This window comes from Aplysia californica, unplaced genomic scaffold, assembly GCF_000002075.1.
Source record: "Aplysia californica isolate F4 #8 unplaced genomic scaffold, AplCal3.0 scaffold00067, whole genome shotgun sequence".
NCBI lineage: Eukaryota > Metazoa > Mollusca > Gastropoda > Aplysiida > Aplysiidae > Aplysia > Aplysia californica.
Genome location: NW_004797337.1, coordinates 1,001,303 through 1,018,723, shown reverse-complemented (window position 1 = coordinate 1,018,723; position 17,421 = coordinate 1,001,303). Strand labels below are relative to the sequence as shown.

Below are 17,421 nucleotides of genomic sequence, written 5' to 3'. Positions count from 1 at the left end.
CACACACACACACACACACATACACACAGACACACACACACACACACACACACACACACACACAATAACCCATCTCCTTTAAATTCCAGTATGTAGTGAAATCGTTTATGTTGGTTAACACCAGCGAGAATTCACTCGCGTCTCATTTCCCCAGTCAACTAAAGTATAAAACTTAAACAGTTTTTTTCTTCTTACCTCACTGTCTTCCTCAGCCACGGTTTGAACTTGTTCCAACAACAAGCTGGGCTGCCCCTCAACACTTTCATCTCTGCTGAGGCGGTCGCATGGTGCTCGCAGAATGTGGCCGGGGCAGAGAGCACTATGCAGGCTGTGACCGTCATGCAGGTGAGAGGGGGTTAAGGGAGATAATTTGCTGTGAGAGCTGTCATAGTTTGTGGGATATCTTCGGTAATTCAATTGACATGAAGGATTCTCTTTCTCTGTCTGTCTGTCTGTCTGTCTGTCTGTCTGTCTCTCTCCCTCTCTCTCTCTCTCTCTCTCTCTCTCTCTCTCTCTCTCTCAAAAAGTAGATGGCAAAACAGGCAGAGATAGACCAAGAACATCTCACTAAGAGAATTTAAACAGACGGGTGATGTGAAAAGACATCTGATAATGTTTTGTTAGAAAATCGTACCTGGGTCATCGTTCCTTTACTCAGTATTCTGTCCCCTGAGCTAATTGCACTTCCACCCCATAGTGGAAGATGTGGTTGCTGATCTGCTTCTTTTTCTTTTGTTCCAGCAGATCATCATCATCATCATCATCATCATCATCATCATCATCATCATCATCCGCCTTTGTCACCCCATGCATAGGCCACCAGCAAAAGCTCTCTGTGTACTGTTGTTTTGGGCTATAGTTCCGCCTCTGTCCAGCGGTATCCTCTCTCATTTTTGGTCAGATTTAAGTCAGGTCTTCCTTTTCTTTCTCTTTCCTTGTGAATTCCATCGTTGGGTTCAGTGTTCTATCTCTTTCCTGGTGGATTTCCATTTTATGGCTTTGTGGGTAATGTTTGTTGTGTTTTAGTTAGGCTTTACGGCGCTCGCAACTGCGTACGGTCATATGAGCGCCAAGGGGTAGATGTCAACAGAGAAGTCCAAACGGGGAATCAGGATTACTCTGCTCACCTCTCTAGCCTCAACAGCACAAAGTCCGCTTCGAATATCAAGGGACCCCGGAAATAGCAATTCACAAGAGAGTGACAAACATACAAAAGAAACAGAGGAAAAATAACAGTGAGGATGAGGAAAGACAAAGCAGCAGTTCCATCCCGTTTGTTTTCGGTTTTCCTAAGGTGTGACCAATCCACTTCCATTTTCTCTTCCAGCGACTTATGGACGAGCAATATGTACTGCACGCCTCGGGCAACCTTAAACACAGGTTTATCTACGGTTTCTACCTGTACTACATTCCTCAGAGGGTTCTCCAGAAGGGAGGTAAGCAAATCACAGGTGATGTTTCTCTGGTTTGTCTGTTGGTCAAGTTTACTCCTCTCTCTCATATTTAAAGTGGTGGGATTTTTTGTTGTTGTTTTTCTGTATTTTCTTTCCTTTGAACTTATATTCTGAGTGGACGATTGGTGAGCGTTCTGGTGTTGTTTGCTCCTTCTTTCCTATCAAACATCTGTCATTCTCATTTCTCATCGTTCTTTTCTTTGTATGTGACTCTCCAATAACACTTCTAATCTTTGGCATTGATGTGCCTGTTTGTGTTGCAAGTACCGTGTGTAAAACTACTAGAACAAGAGCTATAATTGATGTGCAGGAGTGTATGAGTATTTATTGTCAAGATGTTTGTGTTCTTTTAAGTCACATTTTTCTTTATGTTTGTCTTACACGATCTTGTTATTTCAGTCTCTGAAAAGTTTTGATTGATCATAGTTCAACTGAAATGGTAAATCTTAAAAGACTAAGTGGGTTTTGACTTCAATATCTCTGAGAAGGGTAAACCACTATGCCTGGGCCCTTTTTTTTTGGTGCGTAATCGAAAAATGATAAAGACATCTTTAAATGGGTATTTAAATCGAAACCAGCAAACCCATTTTGATAGTTCTTCATCTAATGAATGAACTTCCGGTAAAAGAGACTCGTTTTCGACAATTGTGAAAAGTAATTTGATGTCGAAGTCGTAAAGAAATGTGCCCGAGCCGGCTCACCGGCACAGCCGCTCCGACTGCGAGTCGCTGGGAGCAGCTTGCCAGAGATAAAGAGTTAAGAAGGAGTAGATGTGTTCAAATGCTGACTTGTCAACTCTTAAATCCTCTCTTTTGCTGTGTCACTCTGGCTGACTCTGATGTTTATTCTTCGACCTCACCTCCCCAGGCCAGTCTGCAGAGCCCAGCTCCCACCCAACCACTCATCTGAACACCCCGGGTACGAACCACAACAGCCTGTTTCAGAATGAGTGGTGTGAAGTTTCTGTGCTACCCGTGAAGCACATGAAGGAAGAGAGGACAGGTCAGAAGATTGTTTTGTTCACCTTAGGGTTACTTTAAATAACGGGCTGAACCTAAAACTTGTATATAATATGTGCTTTGCTGGTTTTATTTTGTTTGCCCCACAGTAACTTTGAATGAAGGGTTAAAATTGTAGTAGGGCATGGCTGATGGTATCAAAATGCTGGCTGATTCTTTTATCTTTTAAAAAAAATTGGACATTAGGTAGACATCTTGGACATTTTCGACTGTATGTCCTGGCAAGAAAGACTAATAAGTTTTATGAAGATATCATTTAACGTCTGAGGATTGCTGGTGTTGCAAGCAGTAGTTCTGTCTGAATTAGCCAAATGCTTTGAATGAATTGAGGGCTTGTGTACTGCAGGAGTGAACATACAGTTGAAATTGTCCAAGATGGCCACTCATTATCGAGGAGAAAAGTTGTTGTCTTAGACAAATTTATGACTTGTAGTGTCATTGTAATGTAGAAAAAAATGCAAGAGGAGGAGTAGGCGATTGTCTTGAACAGGTTGTTTCTCAATATTGAGCTGTTTTGTACTTTGCTTAAATTATTACTTTTTGCCTGATGTGCAAGTGGGTGCTCAGCGTGGTTTGCTCCTTCTTTTCTATCAAACATTTATCGTCCTTATCTCTCCTCCTTCTTTTTTGTGTTTGTTACTCTCTTGTAACACCTCTAATCTTTGGCTCCTGTATGACCTAATTGTGCTGCAAGTGCCGTAAAACGCTTACTAAAACGAAGCTTGACAAAAAAAACAGATGTGGCATGCGAGCCTGTGATAATCGAAGAGAGCCCACCACGCACCAAGTTCTACGTACCCCAGGAGGGCCCGCGGAAAAGTTCCGACTCAATGCTGGTGCCAGAACTGGAAGACTGGCGGGAGCTCACGGGACAGAGCAAGCAGTGCTGGGGACAGCAGACAGGTAAGGCTGGGGAGAGAGAGGAAACGATGTGTTTGTCGCTGACCTACCATCCACGACTTTTGCCCTTGTGTCATGTGATTTTGCTGGTGTGATTAGCCTTTGCTATGTTAGTGAGACAACACTTCAATGATGTAAGTGTGTGACTAGTGCCGTAAACTTCTTACGATAAAAACTGTGTCCGTAAGCAAAAACTCTCTCAGGGGGTTATGTCCTCGCAATTTGTCTGTCACAGGTTGCAATGGATCTGTACCTGGTAGACTGTCTTTAGTTAGTGCTAAAGCAGCGTCTGATGTGACTGTTTGACTATAGGAGAGTGACAGGGGCTGTGTAAATGGGGAAATATTCATTGCACAATAAAACTAAAGCTTTGAGTGAATATGCTTCAGTCTACACTCTCTATAGTAGTGAAATTTTTAAACAAACTGATACTGAAATAAAAAATATTTTTCTTTCAAGCTTATGAAATCATTTTAAAGTCAGTTGGAATGTATTTCCACGTGGGAGGTTGTGAAAATGATTTCAGCTGAGTCAGTCTATCATCACAATGTTGTTGTTTTGTCTCCTAAATGTCTGACCCATACCCTGTGACCCCATAATCTCTGATTCCTTGAAAATATTTTGTGGAAATTTCCCATGTTTGTGAATGTGATTGCCTGATAGTTGCCTCCCAAATGTTGGCTGGCCTTATTTTCCATTAGGAGCCCAAACTGCCAAAACATGGCCCGATTGCCTGATAGTTGCCTCCCAAATGTTGGCTGGCCTTATTTTCCATTAGGAGCCCAAACTGCCAAAACATGGCCCTATGATGTTTAAAATGTTGTCTCGGGCAAATACAGGCCTCAGCTCCCTGTCTCTTTGGGTTCTGCATTGGTGTCTCTTTACATTAATTATCTTTCTACCTATCATAAGGTAAGATGAAGGGGCCATATTTAGAAGCTTGGCTATCTCTAACAAAAAAAAATGTCCTACAAGTTTAAATGGTTGACAGAGACTGATGATAATACACAGATGAACAAACTATGGACGCATTACAGTTACACGACTCACTGAGAGACACAAAACAAACCCCATGACGAGACAACATCTGAACAGAGACCTAACAAGAGAACTATCACCACACCACCCATCTGTCAAAAGTCACGGTCACTTATCGTTGTATTGTCGTAATTTGATGTTTAAATCTGTACTGATTGTCGAGCCTGCCTCCTAAATGAACTAAATTGTGTTGTTTGGTTCCTGAAAAACACGTACATTTAAAAAAAAAAATATTGCGGAGTTCTATCTGGTGTCTCTTACTGTGTTTTAACAGTTTTATCCACCTTCTTGGTTTTGTGGGTGATTGGCGGGTGCTCTGGTGATGTTTGCTTCTTCTTTTCTATCAAACATCTATCGTCTTTATCTCCCCCTCCTTCTTTTTTGTGTTTGTTTCTATCTTGGAACACCTCTAATCTTCGGCACTTATATGACCGTATTGTGTTGCAAGTGCCGTAAAACTCTTACTAAAAAAAGCCTTGGGTTTTGTCTCTGGCACTTTGTGTCCTCCGTTGTGTTATGTTCCTCTGTGCTCTAGTTTTGTGCCAATTGGTAACACTCACCATTTATAAAGTTTAAGATCAAAGTAATTTGCAACTTGCCGTACTGAATTCTTTATTATTCCAGTATATCCCTACTTGGTTTGAAACTGTAATCTTTTACTGATTTACTTTTAGCGAAGTCAAAACTCTTTACTACCCTTTTGGTTAAGCTCACATTTTAATAAAAACAAATTAATTTTGTGATTTTCAAGTCGCTGTATCATAATCTCATAATTTCAAAGCCAGTGTTTACAAAAGTATTTCTAAATATAATAGTTATGTGAACTTTTATGTACTGTATATACTTGCCTATGACATGAAATTGTGCATAATACAGGGAGTATACTCCAAAATCAGCCTTTTTGTAGGTCACGCATATAATACGGGGGCAGTGTGTAACATCAAGTACAAGTCATGCATCAAGTATAGTTGAGTTTAAAAAACCCCCAACAAATTAGCAAGTCAATGAAGAAAAATATCCACATTGGGTTCAGAAAAAGAACACAGAAGTGTATTCGGCATTTTCCCTATGGCGTGGGATTAATTTTTGACTTCAGTTTTTGAAAAAATTACTCATATTATAGGCAAGTGTATACGGTAGGCCTATATGTTTGTTCTTCTACAACTCATTTGTCAAATTATTTTGGAGTTCTGGTATCTCTTACAGTGTTTTTACAGTTTTATCCATCATAGAGGCATATTGGATTATTTAATAAGAAATGCTTTAGACTAAACTCAACTTCAACATCATTGCTGCAATGATACTGTTTCTGCACCACCTAATACTTGGTTCAGCAGACTTTTCTGTCTATTTACATGGCGACTAAATGTATGTCTTTCTTGTTCTTTGTTGTTTCTGTCTGTCTGTCTGCCTGCCTGTGTGCCTACCTGTCTGTCTGTCTGCCTGTCTGTCTGTCTGTCTGTCTGTCTGTCTGTCTGTCTGTCTTGCCTTCCCCCAGAAGCAACTGATAGTTACCTTGACCATGAGCTTGTCTTTATCTTGTTCCCAATCTTTCACGCATATCGATTGGTCAGTGTAGCACTCTATCATGCGTCACTTTTCAAAATGGTGTATGGCAGAGTCTTATACGAAGAAGTCAATATGTGGCTTAATAAGGAAAACTGTTTCTTCTTTGTCCCACATGGGTGGTTGGCAGGCACTCTCGTGTGTGGTTTACGCCTTCTTTCCTATCAAACATACATCTATCGTCCTTTGTTTGTTACTCTCTAGAAGTAACATCTCTAATCAGGGCCTCTTATATGATGAATTTGTGTTGCAGTTGCTGTAAACCTGTTACTAGTACCGTACCAGACTATATGTCCGAGTGCATAGTTATGTCACATTACCTCCATTGTGAGTCCTTTTTTTTTGTTTTATACCTGTTGTACTAGACCCAGGTTTTCAGCAGGCAAGTTTAATTGGCGGGATGCCAATAAATCACTATTACAAAGGTAACTCCGGCAGATAAACACTCCGCCCTTTTTTTTTCATTTTGCTTGATATTCATAATAAAACAATTTAGTTTGCAACTTCTACCATTTATAGTTTATTTATTTTTTTCTTTACAAAAGCTTTGATTGACAATTTTGTTTTGTGTTTTGTAATGTACATTTGTATGTAGCTCTCTTTTCGTGTGAGCTGGTTAATTAACCCTCATGTACTTTGCATACTCATTGCTTGCACTGTGCATTTTATGTACTGAACTTTTTTTTTCTTTTTCGTAGAGCAGATTCAGGAATTTTTTTGCTGCTTCACAACATTTGTGTGAACCAATGTTATTTATTTAACTCATTTCTTTACTACATCACTGTGTCTGGCGTTGTTTGTGTTTTTGGGGAGGTTGGGAGAAGCTCTCGTTTGCTGTTTTACACCTTTTTGGGTAGTATTGGCAATGTACCACTTGTAGGCCCAACTCATTCCTGGCACAGCTGTTGTTTCTATCCAGCCTCTTGCCATATAAGTGCAATTTCAGCCATGACTGTTGATATGCTCTTAACCTCTTAGAAACGTGGAGACGGAAGATGGAGTGAAATCATAATGTACATGTTTTTGATTCATAAAGTCATTATTTTGTGTTGTTCGTTCAGTTCTTTGCAACTGCTAGAGTTGTGTCGCGGATCAAGCGTGGCCATCTTTTTGTGAGAGCAATTATTTGTTGTCTAAACCAAGTTAGGCCACAGTTGTCTTGCTATTTCTATTTATAGCATCTGTTGAATCAGTTGCAATTGTTGAAGAGACACCTTTCTTCTTTTTCTATATGTGAGTTTATAGTATTGTTGGTTCTGTTGCACTATTTCATGTTCACAATTAATGACCACAGTTTGTGCTTCAAATATAAATGGATGCAGTTTGTCAATTTACTCTGAAAATGTTTCGCCAAGTAGAAACCTAGAGTGTGTGGTTGGCAGAAGGTGTGGTTTGGCTCCTTCTTTCCTATCATCAAACATCTATAGTCTTTATGTCTCCTTTTTCTTTTCTTTGAATGTTACTCTCCTGTCTCACCCTTAATCTTCGGCTCTTATATGACCTATTTGTGTTGCAAGTGCAGTAAAACATTCACACAAAAAATAAACAGAAAAAACATTTCATGGGCCAGAAGGCAAGATCGGAGATACCTTATACTGGGTCGTGAAAATATAAACCTGTCTTTTTTTCCCCTTTTACTCTCTCCTGCATGTGTCATTGCCAGGCTTTGTTGTTTGCTAATGTGATTTTCTCTTTCTTGATGTAATTTGTTTTTTTTAAAGCAAGTTTTGTTCTATAGCAGCAGGCATTTGGACGGCGCCACTTTTGCGTTCTTCCATTTCTTTACTAACCCCGAGTCAGTTCTTGGTGTCAGCTTTTGTTGTTCTCCGTGTTCAATCGTAGTTGCTTTTATTGTCTTCTGTAAATGTGGGCTTCAGCACTGTTGAGTGCATGACAGAGTTGTGATGTCAGTATAGTTTATAACACAACCTCCAAATTGAGCTCATGACACAGTAGTGATGACGTCAGTGTTGTTTAACACATCCTCCAGTTTCAGTTCATGGTAGAGTTGTGATGTCTGTATTGTTTAACACATCCTCCAGTTTCAGTTCATGACAGAATTGTGATGTCAGTATTGTTTAACACATCCTCCAGTTTCAGTTCATGACAGAATTGTGATGTCTGTATTGTTTAACACATCCTCCAGTTTCAGTTCATGACACAGTTGTGATGTCAGTGTTGTTTAACACATCCTCCAGTTTCAGTTCATGACAGAGTTGTGATTTCAGTGTTGTTTAATACGTCCTCCAATTTCAGTTCCATCCTGAGCTCAAACTCACAGTCACAGTGTAAACACAAGCTTCTTGCAGAATCTTTTGATTCCTTCACACACTAATTTGATATATAATAACCAAGTTTATTATGCTTAAATTGTGCTCTAGTATCTGATCTTTTAAATAACTTATCGCAAAGTAGCATTTCAAATTTGTTGCGCTTTTAACTTTTATCTATCATCTTCCAGGTTATTTTTATTTACTTGTAATACATTTCGTTATTCAGAATGTGCAAACCGGATACTCAACTTTTCTAGTTGTCAGTGCTTTTAATGCTTTGGTGTAACCAGAAATATGGTACGATATCCTAGGGGTGCTTATTATTAAACGTATATTACCTGTTTGTTGCTTTTGAATCAGGTTTTCTCATATTGCTGTATAGTTAATTTCTTAATCATAAAGTAGTGGAATCAGGGTTTCGAGACTGAGCTTGACCTGATTTTGTGTCCTTGGAAAGGCAATTTATACAAAATTTCCTCACTTCGGTCCATTGTGGATGGTTGCCCGATCATAGAAAGTGAAAGATCTGGTCTGTTTTATTAGTCTTTTTGTGCCTGTGAAATGGCAGCTTAAACTGTAATACCTCCCAGAACGTTTTGTTTGTTTCAGAAAGATTCAAAGGTCTGCTGGGGTAAAAATAAATACTGTATAAATTGCATAGAGCTTTCTGTTGAGCAGGAATTTGTGCTGTACAAATGCTATAATACTGCTATTTGTTTTATGAGATAAAACAGTTGAAGACAGTTTACTATTCTGCTCTTTTTATGTGTTAGATCTCTGGTTTAGTATTCCTCCTCTCAGACTTGCCGATGGTGACAAGAATTCAGAACTGTCATGACCTGATTTTCAAATAATAATGAGAAGGAAGTCCATAAGTCAACTGGAGAGAACTCTACGAAACATTTCTTACATTATTATTGTAATTCTACTTTGAATAGCTCGAATTTATCGAATGCAGAAAAGTGTGTTTGAAAGGTTTGAAAGGGGGTTACTTGACCAGTGCCCACCATCTTGACCTGCCTTGTGGGTACAGTGTTTATTTTGTTGTGGAAAATTTGGCAACTATGTAGTGTGACCTTTACTTTCGAGGTCTGTTTTCTATGGTTTTATAAGTTACCACTGCAATAATATTTTCACTGTGCAGTTTGTTGGAAGATTGCTCCCTGCTACACGTAGTTAAAGGCCAAAGGGACTTGAATTCTTTGCGGTGACCGACAGCCACTTGCCGGCGTATTCTGCAGTATAGTCTTGCATAATCTTACATTTGATCATTCTGGAAAAGCACATTTTAGTAGAACAACCACTGAGACTTGTTTATCGCATCTTCTTGCAATACATTCACATATCCTAGTGTGTTCACTACTCACCGTATAATATTCATGAAGCACCAAATAGTTGTGTTATTATATATATATACAAAGCGTTTTCATGTAAGAATGCAGAAATAAGTTTTCATGTAAGAATGCAGAAATAAGTTTTCATGTAAGAATGCAGAAATAAGTTTTCATGTCTTGCCTTTAGTTTTAGGAGAAAAACGTTGTTTCATAAACTGGGTAAACATGTCACACACAATTTTTGGCATATTGTTTAAGTGATGTGATTATTTCACTTCAGTGTTCTGCATTCCCTGTTCCTTTTTAAAATGTCAAACACAAAAAAAAATTCACTTTTTAGCTGAAAAGGGTGCAAGTGCAGAGAAAACTGTTTCAACACATGTGTAACTTTCTGACTTATACGTTGTCTTTCATGTTTGAAAGAGATAAAATAGTAACATTTTCACAGCCATTTTGATTGTGTATGCATTATTAATCTTTATTGTGCTTTCTATTCATGGAAACCTTTAAGATGTACTTTTGTATTTTCAGATTTTGCTGGTTTGAATTGGTATTTTTGTTTGTTTGAAGTTTGACAAGTTGTTTTGTTTCTGTTCACCTTTATTCTTGTCACTCTTTTTGGTTGCTTTCCGAGACTTGTAAAGATTTTTACCTTTCATTTTCCTTTTTCTTTCTCGTATCTTTTGTTTTTCTGTGCATGATTATGTTGCTCAAGTCTTTGTTCTAGGATCAAGGGTCATGCTCTGTCTTCACAAGCCAGTGCTCAAACTCCAACAGCCTCAGGGAAAAATCTTGTTGTGCAATAACAGGGCTTGAAATTTTTATTTCTGAGTTGTCATTTGGCTGAAAAGATACCTAGAAAAGCACAGCTGGTGTCTTTATAAATAGATTGTTAATAAATCAGAGTTGCCATTCATTTGTAGCTTCGGAAGAATTTATTGAGACTTCTACGTCAAACTAAACTGTGTGTCTTTAAGTGCAGAGAATCTCAATTAACTTTGGAATGTGGAAAGTCATAAACTTGACTGTATAGTCCCAAACTAAAGGTATTGTTGTCTATAGCCGATGTATTTGTTATGGTTTTTACTGTGTATATCCATGTGATAAAAAAATGTAAAGTGCACACTGGTAGTAGGCTTGAACTTGAAGCAACAATTGATATAGCGTGCTGATTTGGGTCAGTTCTAGATACGGCATCTATCAGCTCACTTCTCTGTAAGCTATAAAAGAACAGGAAATAAGATATCAGTTCTATTGATTACGAATAGGGAAATTGTAACAATAAATAAAATAGAGGAATACAGACTTTATAAGATAGTTCTGAGATTAAGTTTGGGTCACATAATCAGGCTTTTTAACTGTCCCAAATTTCTCAGGACAGTCCCACATTCAGTAATGAATAGGGAATTTGTTGAGAGAACATTTTAGCCTCCACCACACTTCAACGGACCAAATTTTAATCTTCTTTTCTTGTGTTTTTTTTGTGGTATTTTGTTTGTTTCGGTGAAGTGACTGTCGCCTCATAAAAAGCAGATGGTTACCCTTTTTATTTCCAACTTAGCCTCTGTGTAACTTACTTTCACAGTGACCATAACCTTATCACATACACCACAGCAAAACCAGTGTCACTTGATGTGATTCTGTTGGATGTTACGGAATCTGGTGCTATAACGTTAGGTGTAGGGCCTACCTCCTTATTGGGTGTGACGAAAATTGGCAAGCCTGCATAATATTATCACTCCCTTTGGCAGATTTTCTGATATGGTTTGCTCCTTCTTTTGTATTTTATACATATATATCTACTGTCCTTTTCCCTCTTTCTTTTGTGTGTTTTTTACTCTCTTGAAACACCTCTAATCTTTAGCACTAACATGACGGTATTGTGCTGCAAGTGCCATAAAACTCTTACTGAAATAAAACGTAAAATTCTGCAAACGTATCGTGACTGATCACCACAGTGCGTTACATCATTATTGCTTGATCTGTCTGTAAGTGTGAGTGCAGGTGAGGAAACTCCTTATAAACCTACTGCCTCCCGATTCTGTGCTGCTTTCCAACTCTTATTTCACTTGTCACTTTCCTGTGGTAAACTTTACACAAGATTGAGAAAGAGGAATGTGGTTATCAACACCCTCATATCCCCCACCAGAAATAAAGGGGGAAAAAAACAACAAACCTAGCAAAAAAGAACCAAAACCAAAGGGAAAACAACAATGAAAATGTCTTCTGTAAATTGTTATGCTTTACGACTTTTTGGAGCAAGATTTTTTAACTTAGATAGGACTCTCAGTAGGTTATGGTAACATTATGATTGCTCAGCAGACATACAACATTCTTTTGCCATAGATTTGCCAAGGTTCATCATAGTTTTTGTGTGACATTCTCAGCCACGCTTCTCCACAAATATGTCAATGTGGAGGTGGACCCCCAGAGAAAGAGCGAGCGTAAGGAGATTGCCATGGCTCGCTACCACGCCTACTACAGCCCTAAGTGTGCCTTTGAGCTACAGATACAGTGGATGGTCTCCACAGGATGTGTTCTGGGTGACCTGGTGAGCTGTCGATTATATTAGCATAAAGACAGCCTATTTTTTGAAGCTCTGACTCTTAACACATTATATAAAGCAAAACAAAAATTGTTGTTTTTAACATCTTGGACCAGAAACTATGTCCAAAACTCTCTAAGGGAAGCTGTCCTTTGGGATTCCAGACTTAAAGAAATCCTAAGCTTTAATAAAGATATTTTAAAAAAAATCAAATGACATTTACATGTGGGTGGTTGCTGGATGCTTTCTCCAATCAAACATAGATCAGGGGGCTCTCGTGGCCTAGAGGCTAGAGGTTATAGTGTTCGCCTCTCATTCAAAGGCTTCGAATTCGGGTAGCAACAGAAATATTTTCTTCGCTAAAATTGTTTCCTTCCACCTCCTTTCCTGCTCGACAATGTTCTGTCGTCTGCTTTCGTCTCCACTTTCTGCCCCCACCCCCTCACCTCCTTTTCCCCCTCACCTCCTTTGCCCCCTCCTCTGGGCTCCTGACTCTTTCTGCAGCCTTTCTACTGCTTTTCCTTGGCTCCTTCTTACTGCTGTCTTTCAGCCACACCCCTAATCTTCTGATAGGAAAGATCTACACGTAGCCTTCTTGGACAAGGGCGAAAAATCTTGGCGGTCTCGTGTGCAAGTTGCGCACGTTAAAGATCCTTTGGTGGTCTAAAATTGATAAGAGTAGACTTTGCCGCCACCCGGGCAAAATTCAAAGTTTCCTACCAACTGAAAATGTGTCTCACACACTCATATGACCTTATGCTGTTGCGAGCACTGTAAAACACATACCAAAAAAAAAAGAACCATGTGTATCATTCTTGTCATGTCTCCTCCTTTTCCTTTGTATTTACTGTGTGGTAACTGTAACATCTCTAATCTTCTGCACTTGTACGAGGAACTATTTGTGTCAGAAGTGCTGTAAAAGTTGCTGAAGTTAAAATTTTTTATGTGTATACATACCTGTCTGTGACCAGGTGTATGCCTTTGCCCGGAGAGCCTCCTCCTGTGGTTTCCACCTGATGCCCGTGCCCTGTGACCCATTTGCCCTCCCCTACACCGAGAACTCCGACCCTCTGAGAGGCCCCATCTTTGTGCCTCTCAACATGACGGCTTTTGAGGAGGATTTATTTGAGGGTAGGTTGTGTTTGTGTGGTTTTGAATTGTAGTTGAAATATGTTGTTTTTTTTACTCAGGCTCAAAATTCTAAAGCGTTTTCCCTTCAGATTTTAATTGAGGACGGAAATCAAGAGCCTGCTATTCTCCATGCCTGTATTCAGTTATCTGTAAACAGCCATAAGGGTGGATGACAGGGATGATGAGGCAGTGTGGCACCTATCTTTCAAATGACTTTTATGTGAAGGTGATGGGTTGTCACTTTGTCCATTTTGTCTCTTGAGTTTTGAAAAAGTGCTGAAAATCATGTTGTGTAGATTTTTTTCCCTTAATTAAGTACTTTATTAATATTATTACAACTCATCAGGAATATCATATCTAGACTAGTATTTTGACTCTCATTTACTTCATTTGCAACATTAATATGCCTTTTGAGCATTATTCTTTGTAACTTTGATATGTCCTTCATTAAAAAAACCTGAAAACTTGTTGGGCCCTTATGTGTGCTTACTGTAGAGTAATTTTTCTTTGGCATCCTTTTTCTTTATGAGGCAGTGGTGTGTGCAGTCAAAACAGAAAGTGTACTGATTTGTATTTTTAGCTAGTTTTATATTTATTTGTTTGTTTTCAGACTGCAGTGATGAGAAGAGACAGGAGATGCTCTACATTATTCAGGATGCCATTATTAAAAGGTAAGCTACACTTCAGCTGTCTATCAAAATCGATGTTGACTAAAGCAGTATATGGCATGATATAGAGATGTGTTTAGCAAAGGTGAGGTAGTGCCATATTTCTGCTTTCTGTGCTGTTCTCCATTTAGGTACCACAGACTGAAATTTCAAAGTCCTCTGATTTCAGTTGACTGCACCACCTTATAGAATTTATTATTCTGAGCATTTTGATACCAAATTTATTCATATAGCTTCATTTTTAACAAAGTTATGAACTTCTTAAGTTGCAGAAAAATGATATATTTTTTAAATTTCGAAATGTCTGCACTTTGAGATGTCATAACATTCTTAAATTTGAATGGACATTCACAAAAACTTGTAAACACACACCCATGCACATTGAGAACAAGCCCAAATTTTTTCAGGGGTATCATGTAACCAGAAGATGGAAATTTATTCACATTAACATGGCTTTTTGGCCAAAATTGCAAGAAATACAAGGGGAGGTTAAAATCACCACTCGCGACCACCCACATCTCGGCTGCGTGCCGGGCCGTGCTGACGGGAAGGAGAAAGAATTTATATGAAACCTGGGCGATGGTGCCCTGCTTGCGAGCTATGGGGAGCGTCGGGTATTTATTTGCGTATAATGGCTGTGTTATTCTTGAGGAGGAATGAATGGGCTTTCACTTTCTGCCAATATATTTCCGTAGTCACTAGTTCAATGAAAAAACAGCATCAAAAGTTTTCACAAGCAGATCTCTTCTATTAATTCTTTAAGGACAGTCTTTAGAAATATATCACCGTATCTTCTCATCTTGAAATATCGACGAATCAGATTGCAGTATTTAATACCATACGTTCCCCGTTCCAGTTCAACCGAGGCCAGGCTAAAAATCAATACATGAAACGTGTGGCTGCTGATGTGAAAACCTCGATAGTGTTGTCTTTTATCCCACATGATTTTGCTTTCAAAAGAATTGTTGATGCAAATAAATAATACCACTAAAAAGAGGAAAAGCTCCTCTTTCTTCTGACACATCAAATGTCTGTGTGTATGAATGATCACACAGTGTTTTAGGAGGGTAAAAATATGGGTTTTGGTCTCCTTGACAGTGCGCACAGTGCGCCACGGGGGTGCAAGGCCAGTTTGTGGTACCTACTCCATTGCATTTACTGCTGTCTGTCTCACTGCTTTTTTCTTCTCAAGTACCACAACAAGCACCTCATAATTGGCTGCCAAAGTTCAAATAGAGGCATCTGAAATATTTTTTTTTGGCAGTTGTTAATTCAGAGCATTTTTTAAAAAGTAAGGTTTCTCTATATACAGCTTTCCTTTTGAAAATGCTGGTTAGAAAAATAGTATCTAACCTAAATTGTGTTGTCAGTTGGGTATAGCTCAGACTTAAAACGAAATAGACTGACAGGTCTACTTATAAAAATATAATAGAAATCATGAAGTTAAAATTAAACTGTTTGTTGAATGTTTGGGTCACATGGCTTCATCGGTGGTTAAGTTGTGGTGATTTGCCCCTGTAATTTATCTCATAGAGAACTTTGAACTCATCTTCCGATTTGCTTTCTTGCCTGTCAGCTTCTAGGTGCCCACAATATTTGAATAAAGTGCATACTAACCTAAAATGGGAGCCACAAAAAAAAAAAAATGAGGTCCAAAGGTATATATCCTTCATACCATGTTTAGGAATGTGGAGAAGAATCACAGAAATCGATGTACAGAAAAGTGGGAAGACATGGAATAACATAAGAGGCTAGCCCAGGATAGAGAAAGATGAAAGGTGTTTGTCCGTGGCCTATACCCTGCTGCAGGGTGAGAAAGGCAATGATAATGATGATGATGATACCATGTTTACAACATACTGCCAGGATCAGGCCTAAAAATGGAGAAGTAAGTTATTGCGGAATGGGATTTGTCATTGATCAATACCACAGCCGCTCCAATTTCACACATTAATTAATAATTAAACCAGTCTCTCAGTTTTGGCACTAAACTTTTTCCCCATCACCACACAACCACAGGTTTGGCTTCCTGCCCGTCAGCGTGAAGGTTCCGGACTCGCATGGGAGCTCGTCCATGCAGGAGGAGAACTGCAACCACCAGTACGTGCACTGTACGGCCGGCATGTTTGTGCTCATCCCCGAGAGCAACCCTGCCCTGCCCCCCACCCCCAGCGGCAGCGGCTCCCTCCTGCTGGGTCCTCTCAGTGTGGGCTCATGCAGCCCGCAGCGGGTCAGTGAGACTGGAGGCATGTCCAAAAAGTCCTCCACCGACCTTCACAAGTGGTATATTGCCCGTCAGGTAATGATAATGAGCTTATATATGTTTGCAAAAATGTTTTATTTTCTGCAATGATTAGACAGGCAAAGAGAGCATTAATATATATATTAGGTAGTGTAAACACGGCATCGCGGGCACTCGTGGCATTGCGAGCGCGTGGTTTAGGTGAAATCGGGGTAATTCAGATCGCTGTTACTTTGCTCTTTCGTCATCGAACACCTAATGCTGTACCCCTTGTAAAAGTTCAGCTTTTCCTCGTTACAATGGTGTAAGTTGTTTTATATATGTCCGATTATTAGGAGCTTGATAATCGCCATGGAGAGCGAAGCCCCTAGCAGTCAGAATACGTGGTTGGCTGGTTCAAAAATTGGCATGCGTGCATTCAAATGCTTCGCGGAAAGATTGAAGATTAAATACCGTCTTTTTATTAGCGGAGAATTATAGACCTTTGAAAGGGCTTTCCCGTGGTATATTTTTGGCCTTTGGGTTTAAATAGAAATTCTTTAAAAATACCGTAAACGTTTTCAAAGATAATTTTTTACCAGAATATGTAAAATATCGGCTCAAAAAAAGGTACCATTAGAAAGATCAGTTCATTTTCTTGTAGAAATAAGTAATCAGCTTGGAATTATTTTTCACCAATCCTTCCGCGAAGCTCAGAATGCATGGGACCCCCACGCGAGGAGCACTTGGTATGCTACAGTATAGAGTCGACTCGCTCGCCGCGGGGGCCGGTGCAGTGCTGGCGGGTCAGCGCTCGATGTTTTTTCAAAATGACGACAGATCATCATGTTTGCGGCGATAAAATACTGATTTGTAATGATCTCACAGGCTTGAAAAAAATTAGGCTCCATAATTATGTTATAGTGATTGTGCTCTGTTAATGTGAAGATGTTTGGTGCGCTTGGTACTCTTTTATTGTCTGTCAAACATGGGGTTGTAGCCAGTTAGCAACATAAGCAAATTTGATCAGATTTAAAACGGAGTTAGCGACATAAGCAAATTTGATCATATTTAAAACGGCTACCATTTTCTTAAAAATTGACTGAGAAGTTAAAGAATGGTATCAAAATTCTCTGGAGTTATAGGCCTTTCATATGGAGGAACACATGCATTTGGCATACAGCTACTTTGAAAATTTAGTTTCTGGTATATATCTACCCTAAAAGAAAAATTTCTTATTTTCTTGTTTGTTACAAATTTTTTTTTTTTTTC

General features: G+C 39.1%; 1 protein-coding gene across 4 annotated transcripts in view; it reads left to right on the top strand.

The window, feature by feature from the left end:
• Nucleotides 1–17,421, top strand: part of LOC101847805 (GATOR complex protein Iml1) — a 62,765-nt gene that overhangs the window by 42,635 nt on the left and 2,709 nt on the right. For 2 of the 4 annotated variants that reach the window (XM_005093656.3, XM_005093654.3), the window contains 9 exons: nucleotides 213–345; nucleotides 1,328–1,436; nucleotides 2,322–2,456; nucleotides 3,212–3,376; nucleotides 6,343–6,402; nucleotides 11,972–12,135; nucleotides 13,101–13,260; nucleotides 13,871–13,931; nucleotides 15,948–16,227. In XM_005093656.3, coding sequence (XP_005093713.1) covers nucleotides 213–345; nucleotides 1,328–1,436; nucleotides 2,322–2,456; nucleotides 3,212–3,376; nucleotides 6,343–6,402; nucleotides 11,972–12,135; nucleotides 13,101–13,260; nucleotides 13,871–13,931; nucleotides 15,948–16,227 — 1,267 coding nt within the window. The remainder of the gene's footprint in view (nucleotides 1–212; nucleotides 346–1,327; nucleotides 1,437–2,321; nucleotides 2,457–3,211; nucleotides 3,377–6,342; nucleotides 6,403–11,971; nucleotides 12,136–13,100; nucleotides 13,261–13,870; nucleotides 13,932–15,947; nucleotides 16,228–17,421) is intronic. The other 2 variants (XM_005093655.3, XM_005093657.3) reach the window with 2 other exon arrangements.